This window comes from Rhopilema esculentum, chromosome 4 (assembly GCF_057945365.1).
Source record: "Rhopilema esculentum isolate cy_ngs chromosome 4, ASM5794536v1, whole genome shotgun sequence".
Lineage (NCBI taxonomy): Eukaryota > Metazoa > Cnidaria > Scyphozoa > Rhizostomeae > Rhizostomatidae > Rhopilema > Rhopilema esculentum.
The window spans coordinates 9888036-9906652 of record NC_142818.1 but is presented as its reverse complement, the minus strand read 5'-3'; the positions used below and the strand labels follow the sequence as shown (position 1 = coordinate 9906652).

General features: G+C 35.6%; 3 protein-coding genes across 3 annotated transcripts; 2 read left to right on the top strand and 1 right to left on the bottom strand.

Annotated features, from left to right (window-relative positions):
• Nucleotides 1–93: 93 nt before the first annotated feature.
• On the top strand, nt 94–4572 carry LOC135691107 (GPI-anchor transamidase component PIGS). Its single transcript, XM_065208869.2, has one exon. The coding sequence runs from the start codon at nt 2110–2112 to the stop codon at nt 3754–3756; it is 1647 nt and encodes a 548-aa protein (XP_065064941.2). The 5' UTR covers nt 94–2109; the 3' UTR covers nt 3757–4572.
• A 1679-nt stretch (nt 4573–6251) lies between these two features.
• LOC135691115 (NADH dehydrogenase (ubiquinone) complex I, assembly factor 6) lies at nt 6252–17299 on the top strand. Its single transcript, XM_065208880.2, has 10 exons — nt 6252–6461; nt 8679–8778; nt 9073–9153; nt 10019–10060; nt 10230–10286; nt 12602–12704; nt 13322–13455; nt 13986–14087; nt 14929–14985; nt 15671–17299. The coding sequence occupies exons 1-10, from the start codon at nt 6325–6327 to the stop codon at nt 15797–15799; spliced, it is 942 nt and encodes a 313-aa protein (XP_065064952.1). The 5' UTR covers nt 6252–6324; the 3' UTR covers nt 15800–17299.
• Nucleotides 14570–17857, bottom strand: LOC148960416 (protein C19orf12-like). Its single transcript, XM_089116129.1, has one exon. The coding sequence runs from the start codon at nt 17840–17842 to the stop codon at nt 17150–17152; it is 693 nt and encodes a 230-aa protein (XP_088972255.1). The 5' UTR covers nt 17843–17857; the 3' UTR covers nt 14570–17149.
• Between the last annotated feature and the right edge of the window lie 760 nt (nt 17858–18617).

Sequence of the window (18617 nt, the reverse complement as noted above, 5' to 3'; positions counted from 1 at the left end):
CTTTTTTAGCTTTACAGTGACATGATGTTTATGAGGGGGTAACCCTTTCTTACCTTCTCATATGTACCCATCATCTAGAAATTATATAAATAAAAAATACTTCATCTGAAGTTTTTTGAAAATCTGAACAAACGCCTATAGCTGTAAAACCCCACAAGGCTTGTGGATTATGCGACCACTTCTCTTTCCTTTTCTTCTCTCTTCTTATTCTCTTTCTTCCTCTTCTCTCTTCTTATTCTCTTTCTTCTTCTCTCTTCTTCTTCTCTTTCTTCTTCTTCTCTCTTCTTCTCTTTCTATTTCTTCTCTTTCTTCTTCTTCTTTTTCTTCTTCTCTTCTTCTTCTTCTGAAGTATCTTTTTTGCAAGGATGGAGTAATTTTGAACTGCAACAGAGTTACCAAATGCAAATTTTAAGTCCATTCAGATTCACTAGGCAGGTTTGTTTTAGGATTTATGTCTTAACTACATCATTTGAAAGGTAATATTTATAATTATTGATGATGTAACTTCAAAAAAGTGAAAATCTTCAATTACCGGTTAACTCTAATTTGGTGACTGTTGCAAATCTTAGGGTTTTGCATAGAATGAACAGCTTCATTTGATAAGTTGGTATAATAAGAGTAATAGTTATTGGCCATGAATAGAATCAATGCTAAGTTTGCTACAAAGCTATTGCATTCGACATCAAGGTGACATCAAGGTGCAATAGGATGGCAAAGAGCTTTAGGATGACAATATATCTTGCTACTTCTAAAACGTGGCTTATTGTTTACCAACAACTGTCTTGCCCTCTTCTTCAACACATCCAGCTGTCATACAATATATTACCTTCAAGTCATGTTAAGGGATTTTTAAGAAATCTATAGCTAACTAGTAACAGCCCAAAGTGCATTCCATCTTTTCTCTCCGCCGCATATTCTCTCCAGGCATATGGGCAAGGTAGGATTCCACGCCAACGCCACTTTAAGTTGAATTCTCAAGGAAAAATTTATGTCGCTAATTTCATCCATGTTTTGGGAAAAATTATTATCCGACAAAAGTTTTGCGTGAATATTTCCAATTTGATCATACGTTCTGAAATTCTTCGACATTCGCTTATTTTCTGTTTTTAGTAATTCTAACTCTTTTTTGTTTTAAACAGCTCATAAACCGTGTGTTTTCACAAATTGATTTGAAAAGCGAATACGGTAAACTTTGCTTACTGGCATTCTAGTACAGACTACAGAATTAAAATTCAACCTCCCGCCAGACCATTAAAGCAATGATATCTCCGCCAAAAACACTGGCATGAAAAAATCTGATTTCTAGAAAGTAAGCTTTATTCAGCATCAACTTGTCTGCTAAAAACGCTGGTGACTGATGGTACAATTATTTGCATTTCTAAACCAGAAGAACGCTTCTAATACTATTTTCGCATGATAAACACACCATGGAAAACTCCTTGTAGAAAACTTGGGCATTATGGAGTTTAAAGTCGTGAATTGTCATGGTTTGAATCTTACTTTTCCAATCGAATACAGCTTTGGAGGCTCAAGGTGTTGATTCTACTTTGTTGGAATAAAAATGTTGGTGTGCTTCCAAGGCTCTTCTTGTCATGGTACCTTATTGTTTCTTATTTATGATAACGATATCGAAGAAGCTTTCTTTGAGTACAAGAGTTAGCGAAGGCCCTGTAAGCCAAAAATTATAGCATACTGTCAAAATATAAAAGAAACGGAGAAAAATAATGCTTAACCCTCGCCTAAAACAATAGCAGTTCAAAAATATTCCATATAATCAACCAAAACTTATTTTTACATTTTATGTTTAGGTATCATATTTCAAGGTAGGGGTATCCCAAAGATTTATTGAACTTTAACATATAAATTGAAAATTTTACTTTTCATCGTATGTATCAAAATTTCATAGAGAATTTAACTGTGACATTAGTTTCGCAGTTCGATGAAGGTAGAAAAGTAAAGAAACCTATTTTCGCCAACTAGATAGAATTTTGTATTTTTTTATTACGTCCAGCCTCAGTCCAGTGTAACAGCAAACATTAGAATGAGGTAGGACATGAATGGAGATTTTCTGCTTGTTGTGGGACCTCGTTGCACCGATGATATTCTGTTATGGAACTCCCACAGATTGTTGTTTCAGTGTCCATTGCAGTATTTTTTTGCTTTATTGGAATTCCAGTATGGTGGCAGACAACCAAAGTTTATCGAGCAAATTTGCCTTTTGAGGAACTAAACGCGCTAGCAAAGTCTGTTGCACTGACGGTAAAAAGTAGGTGGAATATTTTCGTTGACCAGGAGATATTTCAAAATAACTCAAAAAATATCGCAGGATTGAAAGATGCTTTCGACCTAGCAGTTAAATACAGGTTGGCGAGCTACAACGTAGAATCAAATCTCTCGTTTTTGGAAAAAATAAACGCCGATTTGAGATATCTTATTGACACTTTTGATGGAACCCCAGAGAATGCATATACATTGAGCAATCTTGTAGAAGAACTAATTGGAGATGAAGGAGACTCTAAAGATTTATTACAGCAGAACGTCTTATTCACTAGAGGGAATAACTCATTTTCAGGGCCTAACGACTGTCACCTGATTTTGGGTACAACCAATTTGATTGCTCTTTTGAACAATGCTCACCTTAAAAGTGACGATTTGCAGAAGTGCATGGAAAAAATTGCTTTAGATTTCAATGGTTTATATCCTGAAATTAAATTTAATCTGACCAATAAAGATGCTTTGGAAAATATGAGCAAAATAGCACCAACTCACAGTGCAACTGGCCTTGAAATAGCCTTTTCACTGGCAAATGCAAATCCTTTTGATTTTACCGTTGACTGGAACATAGAGGAAGCAATAGAGGACAATTTAAAACCATTTCTGAAAGAGTTAGCCTACTTTGGACCATATGTGGTGACATCACAAGTACTCAATTTTGTTGATGTTGGGATATCTCCAAAGAAATCTAAAAAAGAGGGGTATTTTTACTCAAAGAAGATGCTACCTTTATTGATAAACCCTCTCCAAACAAGGCTGAGTGAGTACACATCAAACAATCCAATATTGAATTTCATCTTATATGTTCCACCAAATTCAGATATGCCACTAAAAATAAGAAACAAAGGGAATAACCACAAAGCTTTCCTGAGTCCAAGATGGGGAGGAGTTGTTATTAAGAATATTGACCTTGATAGCATTGGTACATCTGAAAATGAAACTGTTAAACATGTTGACATAGATGTAAAGGAAGACATGAAAATGTTTGTTTTGCAGTTCAGGGAGTTAATTGGCTTAAGTTACAAAGCTACAAAAGGTAGGACAGTCTCTGCTATTGACCGACGTGGTGTGATGAAATGGGAAATGTATCATTTGCTACTCTCAGAAACTGTTTCTAATCTGAAGAAATCAACATCAACACTTGTTTCACTGACTGAGCTTCTTGAGAAAATCTCAAACATTGTGATAAGGGATGATATCAAAGAGCTAATTGAAGCTGCAGTTTTGAATATTACAGACTCAAAAAATTTCCTTGAAGATGGACAGATAGAGAAAGCATTCAACTCATCAAGGGCTGCTGTATTCAACTCTGAAAAAGCATTTTATGACCATTCACTCCTAGCTCTCCTTTACTTTCCAGATGACCAAAAATATGCAATTTACCTTCCCTTGTTCCTTCCAGTTGGTATACCAGTCATTTTATCATTTGTGTATGCCATCAAATCTATTATTGATTCTAAGAAAAAACCTAAGTCAGAGTAGCCTTCTACAGCAGTTTAGAAGTTTCTTTATTTTATCTTGAAAACATTGCTATTCAGTATTCATGCATTAAGATTAAGATTTAGACATTAAGATTTTTATGTAGCAAAGATCTGAAAAGTATTGTTGGGCTGTTATATCTTTAGCAAGCACAGATCACACATACCACTACTGCAGATCCTTGTTTTTTTGCCCCCTTGAATAAGTTCCCCCTTAAAATGGGTACAGCATTAAAATTTAGGAGCTGCTCCATGAATTGCTAATCTGTTAAGTTCACTTTAATTTCAAAATATTGTTTTATCAAGTGGGTTTCATTGAATCTTTAAATAAACATCAAGCTTAAACCTTCTTCTGTGTTCATACCTTTAAATAAGCTGTTTTTGGGTAAGCACTGAAGTCAAAAGGTCTGAAGATTAATTACAGGCTCTTGCATGCTTGATCAAGGATTTAAGCATGCCACAGGGGGGCCATGGAGCCATAGCCTTAGATAAGTAGCCCCCTTTTTTGCCTCCCCCCACTTTGAATTGGTGGAACAGGCTATGTGGAAGCTTATCAGTTTATAGGCAGTTTTTAGAAAAGGTTATAATACAAGGGAGGCACTTTTGAAAATCATCTACAAGTTGTCATACAATTAGCTTGTTGTAGAGATCGAAACAAAGTATAGTTCTAAACACAAAAAATATATTTGAGTCCAAGATATTTAGAGATTTTAATTGTTTTTGACAGTCTTTTTCCCAATGTCATGTTTATTTTATATTTTTTTTATTTGCTTCTGAACGTTTTAGCAATCATTGATTAAATGGAATGCTCTCTCCTCGATTAGTCCTTCTACTGTAATCAATGGTAGCATGAAAGCGGTTTCTTTTTAACATTAGCATTAAAATTTCATTGATGCTCTTACCGTAAAATTTTCATATTTGTTCTTACCATAAATTATCGATTTTGGACCTTTTTCAATGAAAACTTTTGAAAATGCAGTGCTAGAGTATAAAGTGCATTAGATGTCAAGTCGAATAAATTTTATAAATGAACATCATTAAATCTTGGGAGGTATCTCCAAGTGCACGTAAACTCTATGTGACATTTGTGTTTATTTTCAATGTGTTGAGAAAAGGGATTTACACTCCTGTAAAATATAGCAGATGCCCCTTTAATAATAATAAAAATTGGTAATTCTTTAGTATTTCATTGATTGTTTGTTTTCTTAAGTAGACACATCTCGGGGGAGAGAGGAGGTAACTAATGTGTGAAAAGGAAGAACCGCAGGATAGGCTGTCCGCCGGATTCTGTGAAACTTGCAATGAGCATAATATAAATACGAGGATAAAATTCAGAAACAAAGCAAAACGGCGACGAGAATCCAATGTTATGAGATGAGTTTTCCAAATAAATTAAACTAAACGAATACTAATATTTTGCCCCGGCATACAGGGCTTCATCAGAGTAAATGAAACGAACGAGTGAGGTAACTAAACCTATCTTTGGACGGCGACGTGAAATTTTGGTTCAAAATTTGGAACGATAATTACACACATGTCTTAGAAAATGTGACCTGTAATACCGTCAGGTAAAGAAGATTTTTCAATAGACAACAAAATCCCATGCTCTAAAATCTTAATATTACACATATCTCATACTTTCATTCCTAACTGGACATTATTTTTGTTTGTGCTACAATCACTGCCAAAAGTCTTGGAACACTAACGTCGGTTTTCAAAGGCAAATTCAGCCACCCCCCTCTCCCCCTAAGAACAATGTTGATATACTATAGGAAAAAGGGAGGGGTTGTGGAGTACACTTTCTCGTGTGCTTTGTATAATATTTTCCATACTTTCAACATTGTTTTGGGGGGAAAGAGGGAAGGAAGTAGTTGTATTCGGGAAAACAAATGAAAAATAGAAAAACACAGCGAAAAGTGTTGGGTGTTCCAAGTAATTTTGGCAGTGATTGTAGATTTTCCTCCTAAAAATTTTGCAATATTTTCCAAAATGGTACCCATAATTCTGCACATTTCTTCAAGTGGTTTGCATAATTTTTGACATATTTCAAAAACTGATACCGATAATTCTCATTTTTTGAAAAAAAGTACCTTTAAGTAATGGCATGTCCCCGTACCTCAAATTTAATAAATAAAGCCTCATAATTTTCTCTCGGCCTTTTCTAGGAGCCACAATGCCTCAGTGCTCTAAAGGCCTGGCTAAACGAATAAAACATCCGTAAAACATTATTCACTATTGTTGTACCAACAGTGGCGTACCCAGGGCTGCAGTAGTTAGCCCCCAGAAACTTTTTGGACCACGCCCTTCAAACACTCGCAAATGCGGGGAAACGCCCTTTTTGCGAAATTCCCCCCATTATTCAAATATGTTAGGTACGGTAAATAGCAAAGCATTTTACATTTTACGAGTCATCGGACCCCCATCGGACCCATTTTTGCCATTCTTAACCTGAGCGAAATCTTTGTTTGTAATGTGGTCTCGTTTTCACCAAAGCCTGCTCCAATAAGAGGTTTTTCTAGGCCTAATATTTTGGCATTCACATGCAACGTAAAGAAGGGAAAGGAATACAGAAATGCTCGGGTTCAAACTCACGAGGAGACTTGATCCAGGTCTTATTAGGTGTACGCAAATTTTTACGGCTCAAAGGAATATTGCAAATGGAAGCAGAAATAAACAAACAACACTTGACTACTGCATTGAACTTGTCAGGTAACATCATTATATGACTCTTTTTTAATGAATTAATTCTGAATAATAAAATTACATAATAGTTTATCTAGAACAATAAATGTCAAACCCTCGAAAAACTTCATGATTTTCAAAAGGGCGTTGGACTTAAATCAAAGGCAAACTGAACACCAAAAATTATTGATAAAAAGAATATTTTAGCATCAACTAGAGCAGCTGTTTTTATAAAATTGTGAAAACCCAAGATGGTGTCTTCTTCGAATATCCTGACCTAAATTTTCAAAACAATCATTATCAAGGAACTAATTGTTTGCGGGCAGTACTAGCAAGAGCTATTTCTAGTATGACTCTTTTTTAATGAGTTAATTCTGAATAATAAAATTACATAATAGTTTATCTAGAACAACCGGCCTCTTAACTTCTCGTCTATCTATCAATGTGTTGTACAGAACTAGTTATTGGCATTGCATTCAGTGTTTGTTAGCAGCCAGACTGTTCCCATTCCGCGTGCAAATTGGCCGTGTCGAGAGCAGCAAAATCACCAGGTAATGAAACACCAGAAATTTCAGAGTGAGGTTGACTTCAGGCACGCAGTTCCAAATGTTAAAAGTGACAACTTGTCCGCGCAAGAAATAAACTTTCCAGTTTGGGTTAGTAAGTTCATCATAAGGAAATTAAGAGAAAAACAAATTACATGGTTATACACACAGTGACCCAGTGTGCCAAATATGGCAAGTGCACACCCGAAATATTTTTTCTAAAATTTCTCTACACACCTGGTAAAGGGAGTGGCTTTGTAGATCCAGGCGTGACAAGGGTGTGGCCTTTTGCCTGGGCAAATGAAGAATCATGTTTCCTTAAGATCGACAAAAAACTATGAATCATATTCAGTTTCTTATTGATATCTTTGGGCTCTAGCTTAGTTGTGCAAACTATATACACAATCAAAGTGCACACTTATACCAAAGTGCACACTTGTGTACTTGAAATTTTGTTTTTGTCTGATATCTGGTTGGAAACTGTTGTACTCTGCAGTCCAGGCTAGGAAAAAATGGACAGGGCAGGAAAGTTGGCAGGCTTTGATGCATAGACCATGTCAGAGATAATGACGCCAATCAACACAAATGGGACAAAATTTGAATCAATTCAATGGTTGCCTATATCTTTAAGATTTCTAAATTTCTACGTAACACAAGCAAGATCCATTGTTAATCAGCAAAATTCAGATTTTCATTCTTAAAATTTTTTTTATCTATTTTAAAGAAGTTTTGAGGCAAAAAAATTAGAAGAGCTGCCTCTATCCACAATGAATTTTTTGCTGATTTACCCTACCTGAGGGATTCATATATTCTATAGAACAATATAATTTCACCATGGCGTTGCAAACAATGAGATGGACTATGGGAAGCATATGAGCAGCATGTGTTGGATTAATAAACATTAGAAATTTCACGATGAATAGTTCAGGAAAAAAATCAGTTTGGTTTAGGGAAATCTTGAAATTCATTGCTTAGCCAGGAACATTCTCCACCCATGCACACTTTGTAGAATAGTAATTTTTGTCTAGCCTCATCTGTTTTGGTTTATTCTTTTGTGGAGATCAAAGAATTCTCATGGTTGGAAAAAGAAAAAGAAAGGAGACTGTCCTTGGCTCTGTTGTTCTGTGGCTGCAAAGTTTGGTTTCCACATCTTTTTGCCCAGGGCATGTGATTGTTATTCATTCTGTCTTTTCAATGGACGAAAGAAAAATGAAGCTAATTTAAAAGTAAATGTCAAGCTTGCTCATAAGCATTTGTTTGGCTAGACTAACACCATGTTTTGATTTTGAAGGAAAATCAGCTAACTTGTCCTTTAATTATTAGTCTATATGGGGATTATATATGTTCAGTAAATAAACATGAAATATTGAATTTTCAATGTTTATTTTCTAATACTTTATTATTTTTCTAGTACCTTTGCACAGTGCTATTCAAGTTTCACATACAGCTCCTTTGTGGCAGAAAGCTGTATCTATTTTGCATACACTATGCAACAAACAAACCTTTTCGTCTTTTACTTCTTTACTTTTTTATGATTTGTGTATTTATTGCATTTTTTTAAATATTTTTGTAGCATAATTTTTGTGTCCTTCTTTGTAATTTTAGCTGTTTTATTTTATTGTGGATTTATTGTGCTCAAAAAAACTTTCAACCATTAAAGATTCTATTTTCATGATTTTCAATCAGCACTTCTTTTCAGGACAAATGACTTTGAGAACTATCTGTGCACATTGAGACTTCCTGATAAAGCAAGACTGGCTGCATTTGCAATAAGGGCTTTCAATGTTGAACTTGCTAAGGTAAAAAATATGAGTATATATTTGCTATTTTCATAAGCAGACAATCTAGTCTGTGCTTTTTCATGAGTGACAAATCCGATTGGGATATTCTCAGTACAATTAGCTACTCGTAGATTTTATAGTTACTTTTCATTTCTTTTGTAAATTAAAATTCAAACCAAATATTAAACAATATCTTCTCTGCAATGATAAAAAACCTTTATGTGTTTTTATTTGTGTGTGTATGAAGTGTTTTTTTACATAGTGGCAATGCACAAGGTCATTTAACCACCAGAAACATTTTAATACCTTTAGGTGAAAGACAGCGTGAGTGATAGACACATTGGAAGCATGAGACTGCTGTTTTGGAAAGATGTAATCAATGAATTATATGAAGTAAGCACTATCAATTTGTTTCCAAGATCTTTGTTTTCTTCCACCAGCAGTTTAATGTGAGTGAATATAAAGATATAACACATTCCTGAGGATCTCATTAAGTATGAAAATTAGAGTTGCAACTGAGAACTGCCCTTTTCTTCATGCCAAAATGTATACAGCTCCTCGTATACAGCATTCAACACAATATAACTGACCAGTTAAAAAGTGATCTCCATTAACTTTCACAAATTATGGTTTAATATTTCAAAATTTGACATAAGAAAGATTCTTAACATTCGAAACTACAGGCTTTTTGGTAAGATATAAAGGTGAACAGGAATTAATAAAAAGTAACACCAGTGGAAGAAAGTGATATTCAATTAGATGCAGCACATATTCAGGCTGTCTAAACTTACATAAGTTTAGTTGTTTGTAGCAAGTCAAGAGATTGTTGAAAAGTAGTTACCTAATGTTTTTCATTTTTGTGTAGTCTTAAATTACAACCAGGTTATTTTCTTACTTATATGGCGATAATTAGAGTAAAGATAATTGGAAGCACGAGCAGTTTCCTATTTCAACCGGGTCTGTGCTCAAATTTTCAAAAAAAATTGGACTTCCTTATTTAATCTTGCCTTTACCTTCAGAAACTCACATCTCATCACAGAGTATCACTACTTGGAAAGCAAAAGATTGTATGAAGGTACTTTATATTGCTGTCATAGGACACACAGAGGCGTAATTGCAAGGTGCTAGCATGGTACTTGCATGGGACTTGCATGGAGCTTGCATGAGGCTTGCACACTATTGCATATGAGCCACTCGACTTACTGAATGTAATTTGAAGATCGAGCGGTGTTTGATTATATGTGTTTTCACATTTTAGGGAAAGCCAAGGGCACACCCAGTTGTTTTGCTCCTTGCTCAGGTGAGTCCTGTTTCAGCTGAAATAGCACCGATTTTGCAGAAAACGCAATTAGATACTTTTTGGCTTTAGGCTTCATCAAATTGAAATGTTTCTTCTTGTAAAGCTAAGCACCTTTTTTGTTTCAGTTAAAATAATTGACTGCTTTTATCGTTTTTGTTTTGTTTTTTAGGTGATCCAAACAAATAAGCTCAGCAAATCATGGTTCAGTCGTTTGATTGCAGCGAGGGTATGTGTTATTGGAGAAACCTTTAGGTTATGTTATAATGGGAACGTTTAAAGATGTGTTTTGGTTGAGAACGGCAGATTGATGCCCTCTTATCATGCAGATTAGAATGATTCTATCAATTCTTAAAAGATTCACTGATGGTGTATCAACAACCTCTCATCACTATTAACTCCATAGCTCCTGTTTTGAAGTCGAGATAAGATACTTTCGATGTTTTTCATGCTTTGTTCTTTCGTCGGATGGATATTATTATGCTCTTTTATGTGGCCATGGAAGTGGCGAGGGGTCTGCGGTTTTGAAACTTATGTCACTAAAAACGTCTCTATGATAGCCCTCTTAATGTCTCCGGTCTTAACTTTTAGCTATTTCTCCTAATATCCCTTCTAGCCTTCTTAAATTTTCCAAATCATTATTGTCATAAAAAACTTGTTCTCGTCGATTAAAGGAATATCCACATAGAATGCAGATGCCATATTTAACGTGACATTTTCACTTGAAGACGATGATGTAATGCTTTAAAGATCTTCTATTATTGTTTCTTTATTTGTGAAGATCAATTGTAGGCTATTCGATGTTTGGTTTAGTCTATGCCTTCCTTATTTCAACGCGTTAGCAAAAGAAGGTACCTTGATTGTCCCTAGGATACTACTTGCTGATTGTTTTCCTCGAATGATGGTTAGGCCACCATTCCACATTATGACTGGTTTGCTAAAACAGCAACACATGGCCACATCTCTTATCACTTACAGTCTTTATCCAATTGTTTACTTTCATGTTCTACTTTATTGTCGACCTAATACTCATGCTGTCATAAGGTAAACTCTCATTTAACCAATTTACTTTCTTTACAATTTTCTCAGAACCATTCTAGAAATGACAAGCATCTTATAGGCTGAGACAGTGAGACAGATATTGTGATGCTTTTTGCCCCAGGCTGGTCTAAATTAGAATGCAGGGAGTAGCCATCCAGCTTCGATTTTCTTTTAGTGGTCTGCTCTTGCTGATGCTTTGGGTTTGCTTCAATCATGCACAGTATCTTTGAAGAGATTAATCATGAACTTTCGTTTCTCGAATCTCTTTTTCAAGTTCACTAAGAATGGCCAGCTATTTTCCTCGCCCTTTTTGCCTAATTGGTGTATCCTCAAGATTTCTACTACACTAAGCTTCTTTTTTGTATGCACATTTTGTATCCTGTTATTTTATTTGCGTACTGCTCTACTGTTTTCTTCCAAATGATTTTCTCTACTTTTATCTAGCGTAGAAAAGCTACCTGGGGGTCTCAACAATTTACACCGCCCTGTAGGATCTAATTTGAACTCACTAGGAGTGGCCTGGTCTTTTCCTTCGTGTTCTCTTCCTAATCGGCATATTTTTAAAATCACCACATTACTAGCTCCATTTGTTCTATACACAGTTCATTGAAAACTGTCATTTTGCTTTGTTGATGGAGATGGTTATGCACTTTTAGACATGTTATTTATGGTAATGTTGCAGATTGACAGTTTTTTCACACACTTCACCATCACTCGAGTTATGCTTTCTGCAACTGTTGGCCCTGATGACGTAACAACATCGGTCTCAGGTAGCAGTACCAAAGCACAGGCTGCTTGCTTACTTTAGATGTATCCTTTTCTCACAGTACAGCATATCTCTTGTACTTTGTAAGCCATACCTTTGCAGGCAACTTATGCTCTTTCACAGTTTCGAGTAGCTTTCATGACTGGATTTTCGTTTATAACAACACCGTAATATTTTTCTGGAGACGTCCCCTTAGAATGCGCATCCGAGCGTACTTTACAGACCGACATCATCCTTTCCCTTTATTTTAATGAACTTGGATTATTTTAATGAATCAGTGTCTGTCTCGTATTTGAACACAGAAAACGTATTTGAACGACACCAAGAATCAGTATTAAACCGTATCCGGACGTGAAAATATAGCAAAGGGTCTAAGCTTCTCAGCAATAAGCTAAAGTTTTATTGCATTTTGTGTCGTCGTAATTGACGCCAAATGTACTTTTTGCAAGCCCTATCAATGGCTACCGCAGGATTGCAGAGCTTCTCTGTATTCAATTTACAGAGCTCCCTTAAACAGAAAACATACCTGCCTCATTTCAAAAAACAGGAAAAACGACCTCGCTTTTCGTGAGTCTATTTCGGAAGATATTTTTCATTTCACGGGGGTAGAACATTCAGAAAAATGAGAGAGAAAGAGAATTTTCGAACATTTTCGTCCTCACTTTGATACTCTAGAAGAAGAAATAATTTCGTTCTTATAATTGTAATTTTTATCTCACAGTTTGTCAACTTTGCAGGAAAAAACCCTGGATGATAAACCATTCATGACAATAGAAGAAATAGAGATGTATGGTGAAAATTCCGTCTCGCCAGTTCTATACTTAATTTTAGAAAGTTTAGGTGAGGTTAGTATGTGTTTATTATCATCAAAAGATTGCATTCTAGGAAACTTGAGGAAAGACAAACGCATGTGCAATCTTTTCTATTACTGCTTTACAACATTAAGTGTTACCAAGAAAAGTTTCTTGAATTCTCTTCCTTTGAACACTTAATAGATCTTCAGTTCTAATTGTTTAATCGGGTTTTTACTCTTATCTCTACCAAACAAACAACATTGTACAATACCCAGAAAATGTTGCTTTTTTCAATGATGACTTCCTCTGTACCCCCCCCCCCCCCCCTTCCCCCAAATTAAGAAGATATGGACAAGCGTAAACCGTAATATGATCCTACTGTCAAGTTTAGATGATAGCAATGCTTTTAGGGTAAGGGGTTTTAGTTGTATTTAAATAGAAAACCCTCAAACTCTTCGTTAACAGAACAGTCCGTCGAAAAATGAGATCCTCTTATATTCCTTTCTAGAAGTCATGTAAACTAAAGTCAATTATAAATTAATAAAACCTTAATTGTGTAGAAGAAAAACCACCGATTAAACGAAATTCTGAACTGACTCTGAAAGATAATCTTTCTATCAGTTTTGCAGGAAATTATTGGCTGTTTAATTGATTAACTTCCAGGAATAAAGGATATAAATACAGATCACGTTGCCAGTCACATTGGACGTGCGATTTCCTTGACAACCGTTTTACGAGCTGTGCCATTCAACGCACAGAGGCGAAAAGTATTCCTTCCTGTGGATTTATTGATTAAGGTACAAACAGCTGTTTTACTACTTCTTGTACCGCTGCACTTATTCATAGAGAAAACAAATTAACAATTTTCATGTATATATCATGTAATTTGTATTGACTGGCGATTGTAATGGCTTGCTGGATCAATATTAAACGATACGTTTGCAACTTAGATCGAGAAGTACTGGTGTTTCTAATGCTTTATCTATTTTTAAAGTAGCTTAAATACGTAATAACTCAATGATCAATAGTGAATCAAGGATTTGTTTCTGCTTAATATAATGTCTTTTATTCAATTGACTATGCTCATATTTAATATTGCTTTAACAATAATTGTTCAAACAAGTTTTTTTTATAAATTTCATATATTCTTAGTAACCAATATAAGTTTGTACCTATTTATCACAACGTTATATTATCACAACAACCATTGTTATGAAATTCCTTGTTCTATTGACTCTTGTTTTATTAAAAGTGATTTCCAATTTTTGTGAAAAATTAAGCTATTAACTTTAGCTGCTGATTGATATTTTCTTTGAATCTTTTGCAGTATAAACTGCCACAAGAGGATATTATACGACATAAAAATCCACAAATCTTATCAGATCTAGTGTATGAAGTTGCCAGCCAGGCCTTTTTTCATCTTGAAAAGGTAATTTATCATCCTTACCAAAAGGCGTTTAACAAGGAAATGCACAGTGCAAAAATACCAGAGTTTTATAAATAAAACTCTAGCATTGCTAAAACACTAGAAAAAGTTAGATCCTATGAGCAGTAATGTTTTATTTAGATATGATTTGAAAAAGATGAAAGTTATTGCCAATGTAGATGACTTCTGTGAATACAACTCTAAGATAACAAAGTAAAAGAATTTAACGTTATGGTATGGAATGAAATATACTCCTTTGTTGCTTGGCATTGGCTTTTTAAATTTTAAATTTTTGATAGATTTCTATTTCTTAACAATGATTTATTCTCGATAAGATTTCCCATGATCAGTTTGCTGACTTTGCAATCTTTGTGTTGCAATATTATTTAGCCAAGTAAATTTAGATATTTGTATTTATATATATTCTCATGGACTCTTATGTGTTTGAAGTCTTTAAATAGATAGTCAGCAAAAAAACAACTTGATTAGCGTTTCGCTATATGATTCTTCAAAATCAGTTCCTATATAAATATATATTAAGTTCTGCTTTCTTAAAAATTGTTAGCGATACTCTGAATATCGTTAAAATGTTTATTCAATTTACAGCCAACATACTTTCTTTGTTTTTCAATAATTGTTAAACGTTTGATAAAGTAAGTTTTTCACACTGTAGAATGTTTAGATTGCACGACAATGTAAATTTTGCCGCGTAACAATGTAAATCATTTAAAGACAATGTAAAAATTGCCGCTTTGGTAGATTTAGACTCTCATTGGCAAAGAATGAAGTTCTATACGAAATTGTGACAAATGCTCAGTCCTTGCTGATCGACTGTCTTTTGTAGGCGAGGAATTTGAAGAACGGCTTGTCGAAAGAAGCGCGAAAAGTATGCTTGTCTGCGGTATGTATTTGCTGCTTCGTTATTTTTATATATTCATGAATTATCCTGAAAAAATACAATTAAGTTGCTAACAATTACATGGAAAAAATATGCCTGAGTTTTAGAGACTCGATAGCCTATTAAAAAGAGCCGCACCACAAAGCATTGCTGAAGCGTTGGTGGGCTGTAAGCCATCCAACAAAGTTGCAGTAGAAATGTGAAGTAAGGAAAACCATAGAAACCTCGAACCGTCGGCTGTATACCGATTTCGCCCCATGTCAGAGCTCATAAGTACAGCTAAACTGGATGAGGACCCAATGCTGATCTAGAGCCAGCATATAGACTGTCAGTGGCAATGCGACACTGATAATTACATAGAAGACTAGGTCCCAGGGAGCAAGTGAATACATTGCTACGTTGTGGCCTTTATGTTCTGTTGAATTTTTCCGTTCCCACGGTCAAACTGGTAATAACCCAAGTACTTCCACGTTCCAAAATTGTTTACTTGTTTACTCACTTTTGCAAAATTTTCTTGTGAACGTTTACATATATGATAGCTTTGTTTTGACCGACCTGATCGATTGTTATAATGTTTTAACAACCTTATCGTTTGCAAGATCCTAGAAGCTATTTTGGTTTTCTCACAAGGTGATTCTGCCAGGCCCCAAATTTAAAATCTAATCACAAAGTTCTTTGTTTTTTTCAGGTGCCGTGCGCATTTTACTTGGATAAAATACAAAAACTGAACTTCGACGTTTTTCATCCTAAATTACAGCAAAGAGACTGGAAACTAGCGGTCAGCATACTGTCTCAATCAATTTTAAGCACATTTTGAAGCTGGTTTGCCTATCTCTTGTTTATCTAAACTTCCTTTGAAGTAAATTTTTTTCTGAGTCCTATAACAAGGACCTCCGAGAGGTTATGGAGGTCCTGGGGCAAAACCGAAAGGCGAAATTTTTGTGACCACGCACTTTGGATTTGCTTAAATTCAATCATTTTCTGGCAATCGTTTGAATATTTTACCGTTTTGGTGTTACTTTTAATTAATTCTATTTTAAAACGGAATTCGACACTTTATGATGCCCCCTAGACATCGAGGCCCTGCAATTTGCCTTCTTGCTCCCCTCCTCTCAGTGGCCCTGCCTGTAACGATCGCTGGTTTTTAACTGTTGTGTAAGTTGATGTGAGATGACTATATAAAACTGACATAAGAACAAAGTCGTTGCTTTTTGTATTATATCCCGGTGTCTGCAAATTAGCCTGTGCCTCAGTCTACAAATGGGGCGCAGGACTGGGGCGCAGGACTAGGGCGCAGGACTGGGGCGCAGGACTGGGGCGCAGGACTGGGGCGCAGGACTGGGGCGCAGGGCTGGGGCGCAGGACTGGGGCGCAGGGCTGGGGCGCAGGCTACTGCAAATGCAATCGGCCTATAAGTTCTTAGATTCTCTCGAAGTATCGTCTTCTCCCATGTGCTGCTATTTTCTACTTAGCAGACTACTGCTGCTATTTTCTATTTACCAAATCTACAAATTCTACTTAGCTTTTCAATCATTGTAACATCAAAAGGTTTTTGAAGGCAAACTTGTTACATTTTTGACATCAAATGTTTAGATCAATAATGCGAAAGTAGGTAGAAACGATTTTTGTTTGTTGAATGATGACAAAGTTTGTAGATTTGGGGAAAATCAAAATCATTGGTAATGAAAATACTAAAACAGGAAAAAACGATACGTTAATGTTTTCTTTGTTCCTGATGAAGCTATTCATTCGGTTGTCTTCTTCTTCGGGATGTTGTTTACAGCTTCACCAATATTCTCAAAGTTCTTTGGTTGCTTCTTAGCAACTTCGAATTGAGTCATGTGTTCAAATAATCCATTCTGAATAACACGTGATCGACTAGCTTCAGCTGATTGGTAAAAAGCAAAGACAAGTTCACCAATGAGTGATTCGCATATAACGTTGTAGATGTTATTGTTTAAACTCATTCGACACCAATTTAAGAAGTTTCGAGGCGACCTTCTCTGATTAAGGCGATTACTTGAAAAATTCAATGTTTTTTATTTCAATGATACCAGCTAGAAGTGCTGTTTAGGTTTTTTGTTTTCTCAAAAATGTCCTCCTCTGCTCTTTGCTTTCCTTGGGTCCGGTTGATACAAACTAAGTTGCGATTTTTACTGCCGAATATTCACTCGTAAATCCCATGTTGTGTCCTTGAATCAATTATTTCCACCTTCCATGCTTGTCGAACATATATTTTCAGTTTTCGCACGATCATTTGCTTCATGTCTGGATTCCTCTCTACCGCCGAGCATAACTCTGTATAACTTTTAGGATTCAGTTCGCACAAAATGTCAGCAAATGCTTTGAAGAGGTCCACTCTTTGCTCCTTTTTCAGATGGGTTAGAATTGTCGCCACATCTTCTTGTGTCGATTTACATGTAATGGCGGCAACAGTTCCACCGAATAATCCTCCGAGAACTACTCCCATCGGCCCGCCACAGATGCCGCCGACTGTCGCCGATGTGCCTGTTAGTATGCCGCCCTTTGCATCGTGATGCACCATGACGCGGATATCTTTTTCGCTTGCAAGCAAGCTGAGGAACGATACGAAATCTTCTGGACTGACACTCATCTCTACCTTTTCTGATCTTGTTACTGTGTGAACTTTTTCTGTTGATGGTATATGTGAAGCGAAATCTAGATAATAGACCCTTGTACTGTCAATTTCAATAAAACCACACATAAACATGCGGATTGGTGTCGAAACTGAATTTTGTGAACAAACGAAAGTTCTTTTACCGAGTTTAATGCAAATGAGATAATACGAAATTTCTGCCTTTGCTTCTAAACAGACCACGTGCCCGTTCAAAGTTCGCATTCCGGAGACCCATAATGCGTTGCTATGCGAATCTCCAGCCGTATGTTTTCTTTTGTTTGATAAATGCGCAGAAGGTTGAATACAATTTCGCATTTAAAACCTTTAAAAATTAGTTCTTCAAAGTGAAGACTTCGCTAAAGACTTGATAATTAATGAAACGAAGTTTTCATGTAAATAGATTTCACAAGTAAAAGCTATTGTGTTTTGTTTAGGAGCAGGATATATAGATCGTAGACAAACTTTCTTTTGTCAAGGAAAATCATAATTGATGTCTTATAAATTCTAGTGGCATAGTTGGACCCGAACAACAAATGCCCTTCATGGATTTTTGCAGAATGTAACGATACAACACTTTGCAAAAAAACAGTTGTTGCTTCTTTTAGGCGGTTGAAAAAATACTTTATAAAAAGGTTGTCGATCAAGACAAAGTCCTTGACAGTTTAGGAGACTTTCTTTGACAATTCATTTGGTTTTGACTTAAATAATTTGAAGTTATCGATTTCGCTTTTCTAGTTTCCTTCTTTGATGTTGTTAGCCTATTCCAATTTACCCACGATTAAATTACAAATGGCTCTGAAAAAAGCAAATATGTTAAAACATGCTGAAGCTTTTGGTCCGACACAATAATTAACGATAGTTCTAAGCTATAATGTATATATACCCAGTTGTCAATCGAAAAAGGCCAATCCGAAATGCAAGCATAAGACTGTAGAGATTGCCCAATCAGTGCCACTTGCATAGATAGGAAGAATTGCCAATAGAGTCCAACGCTGAC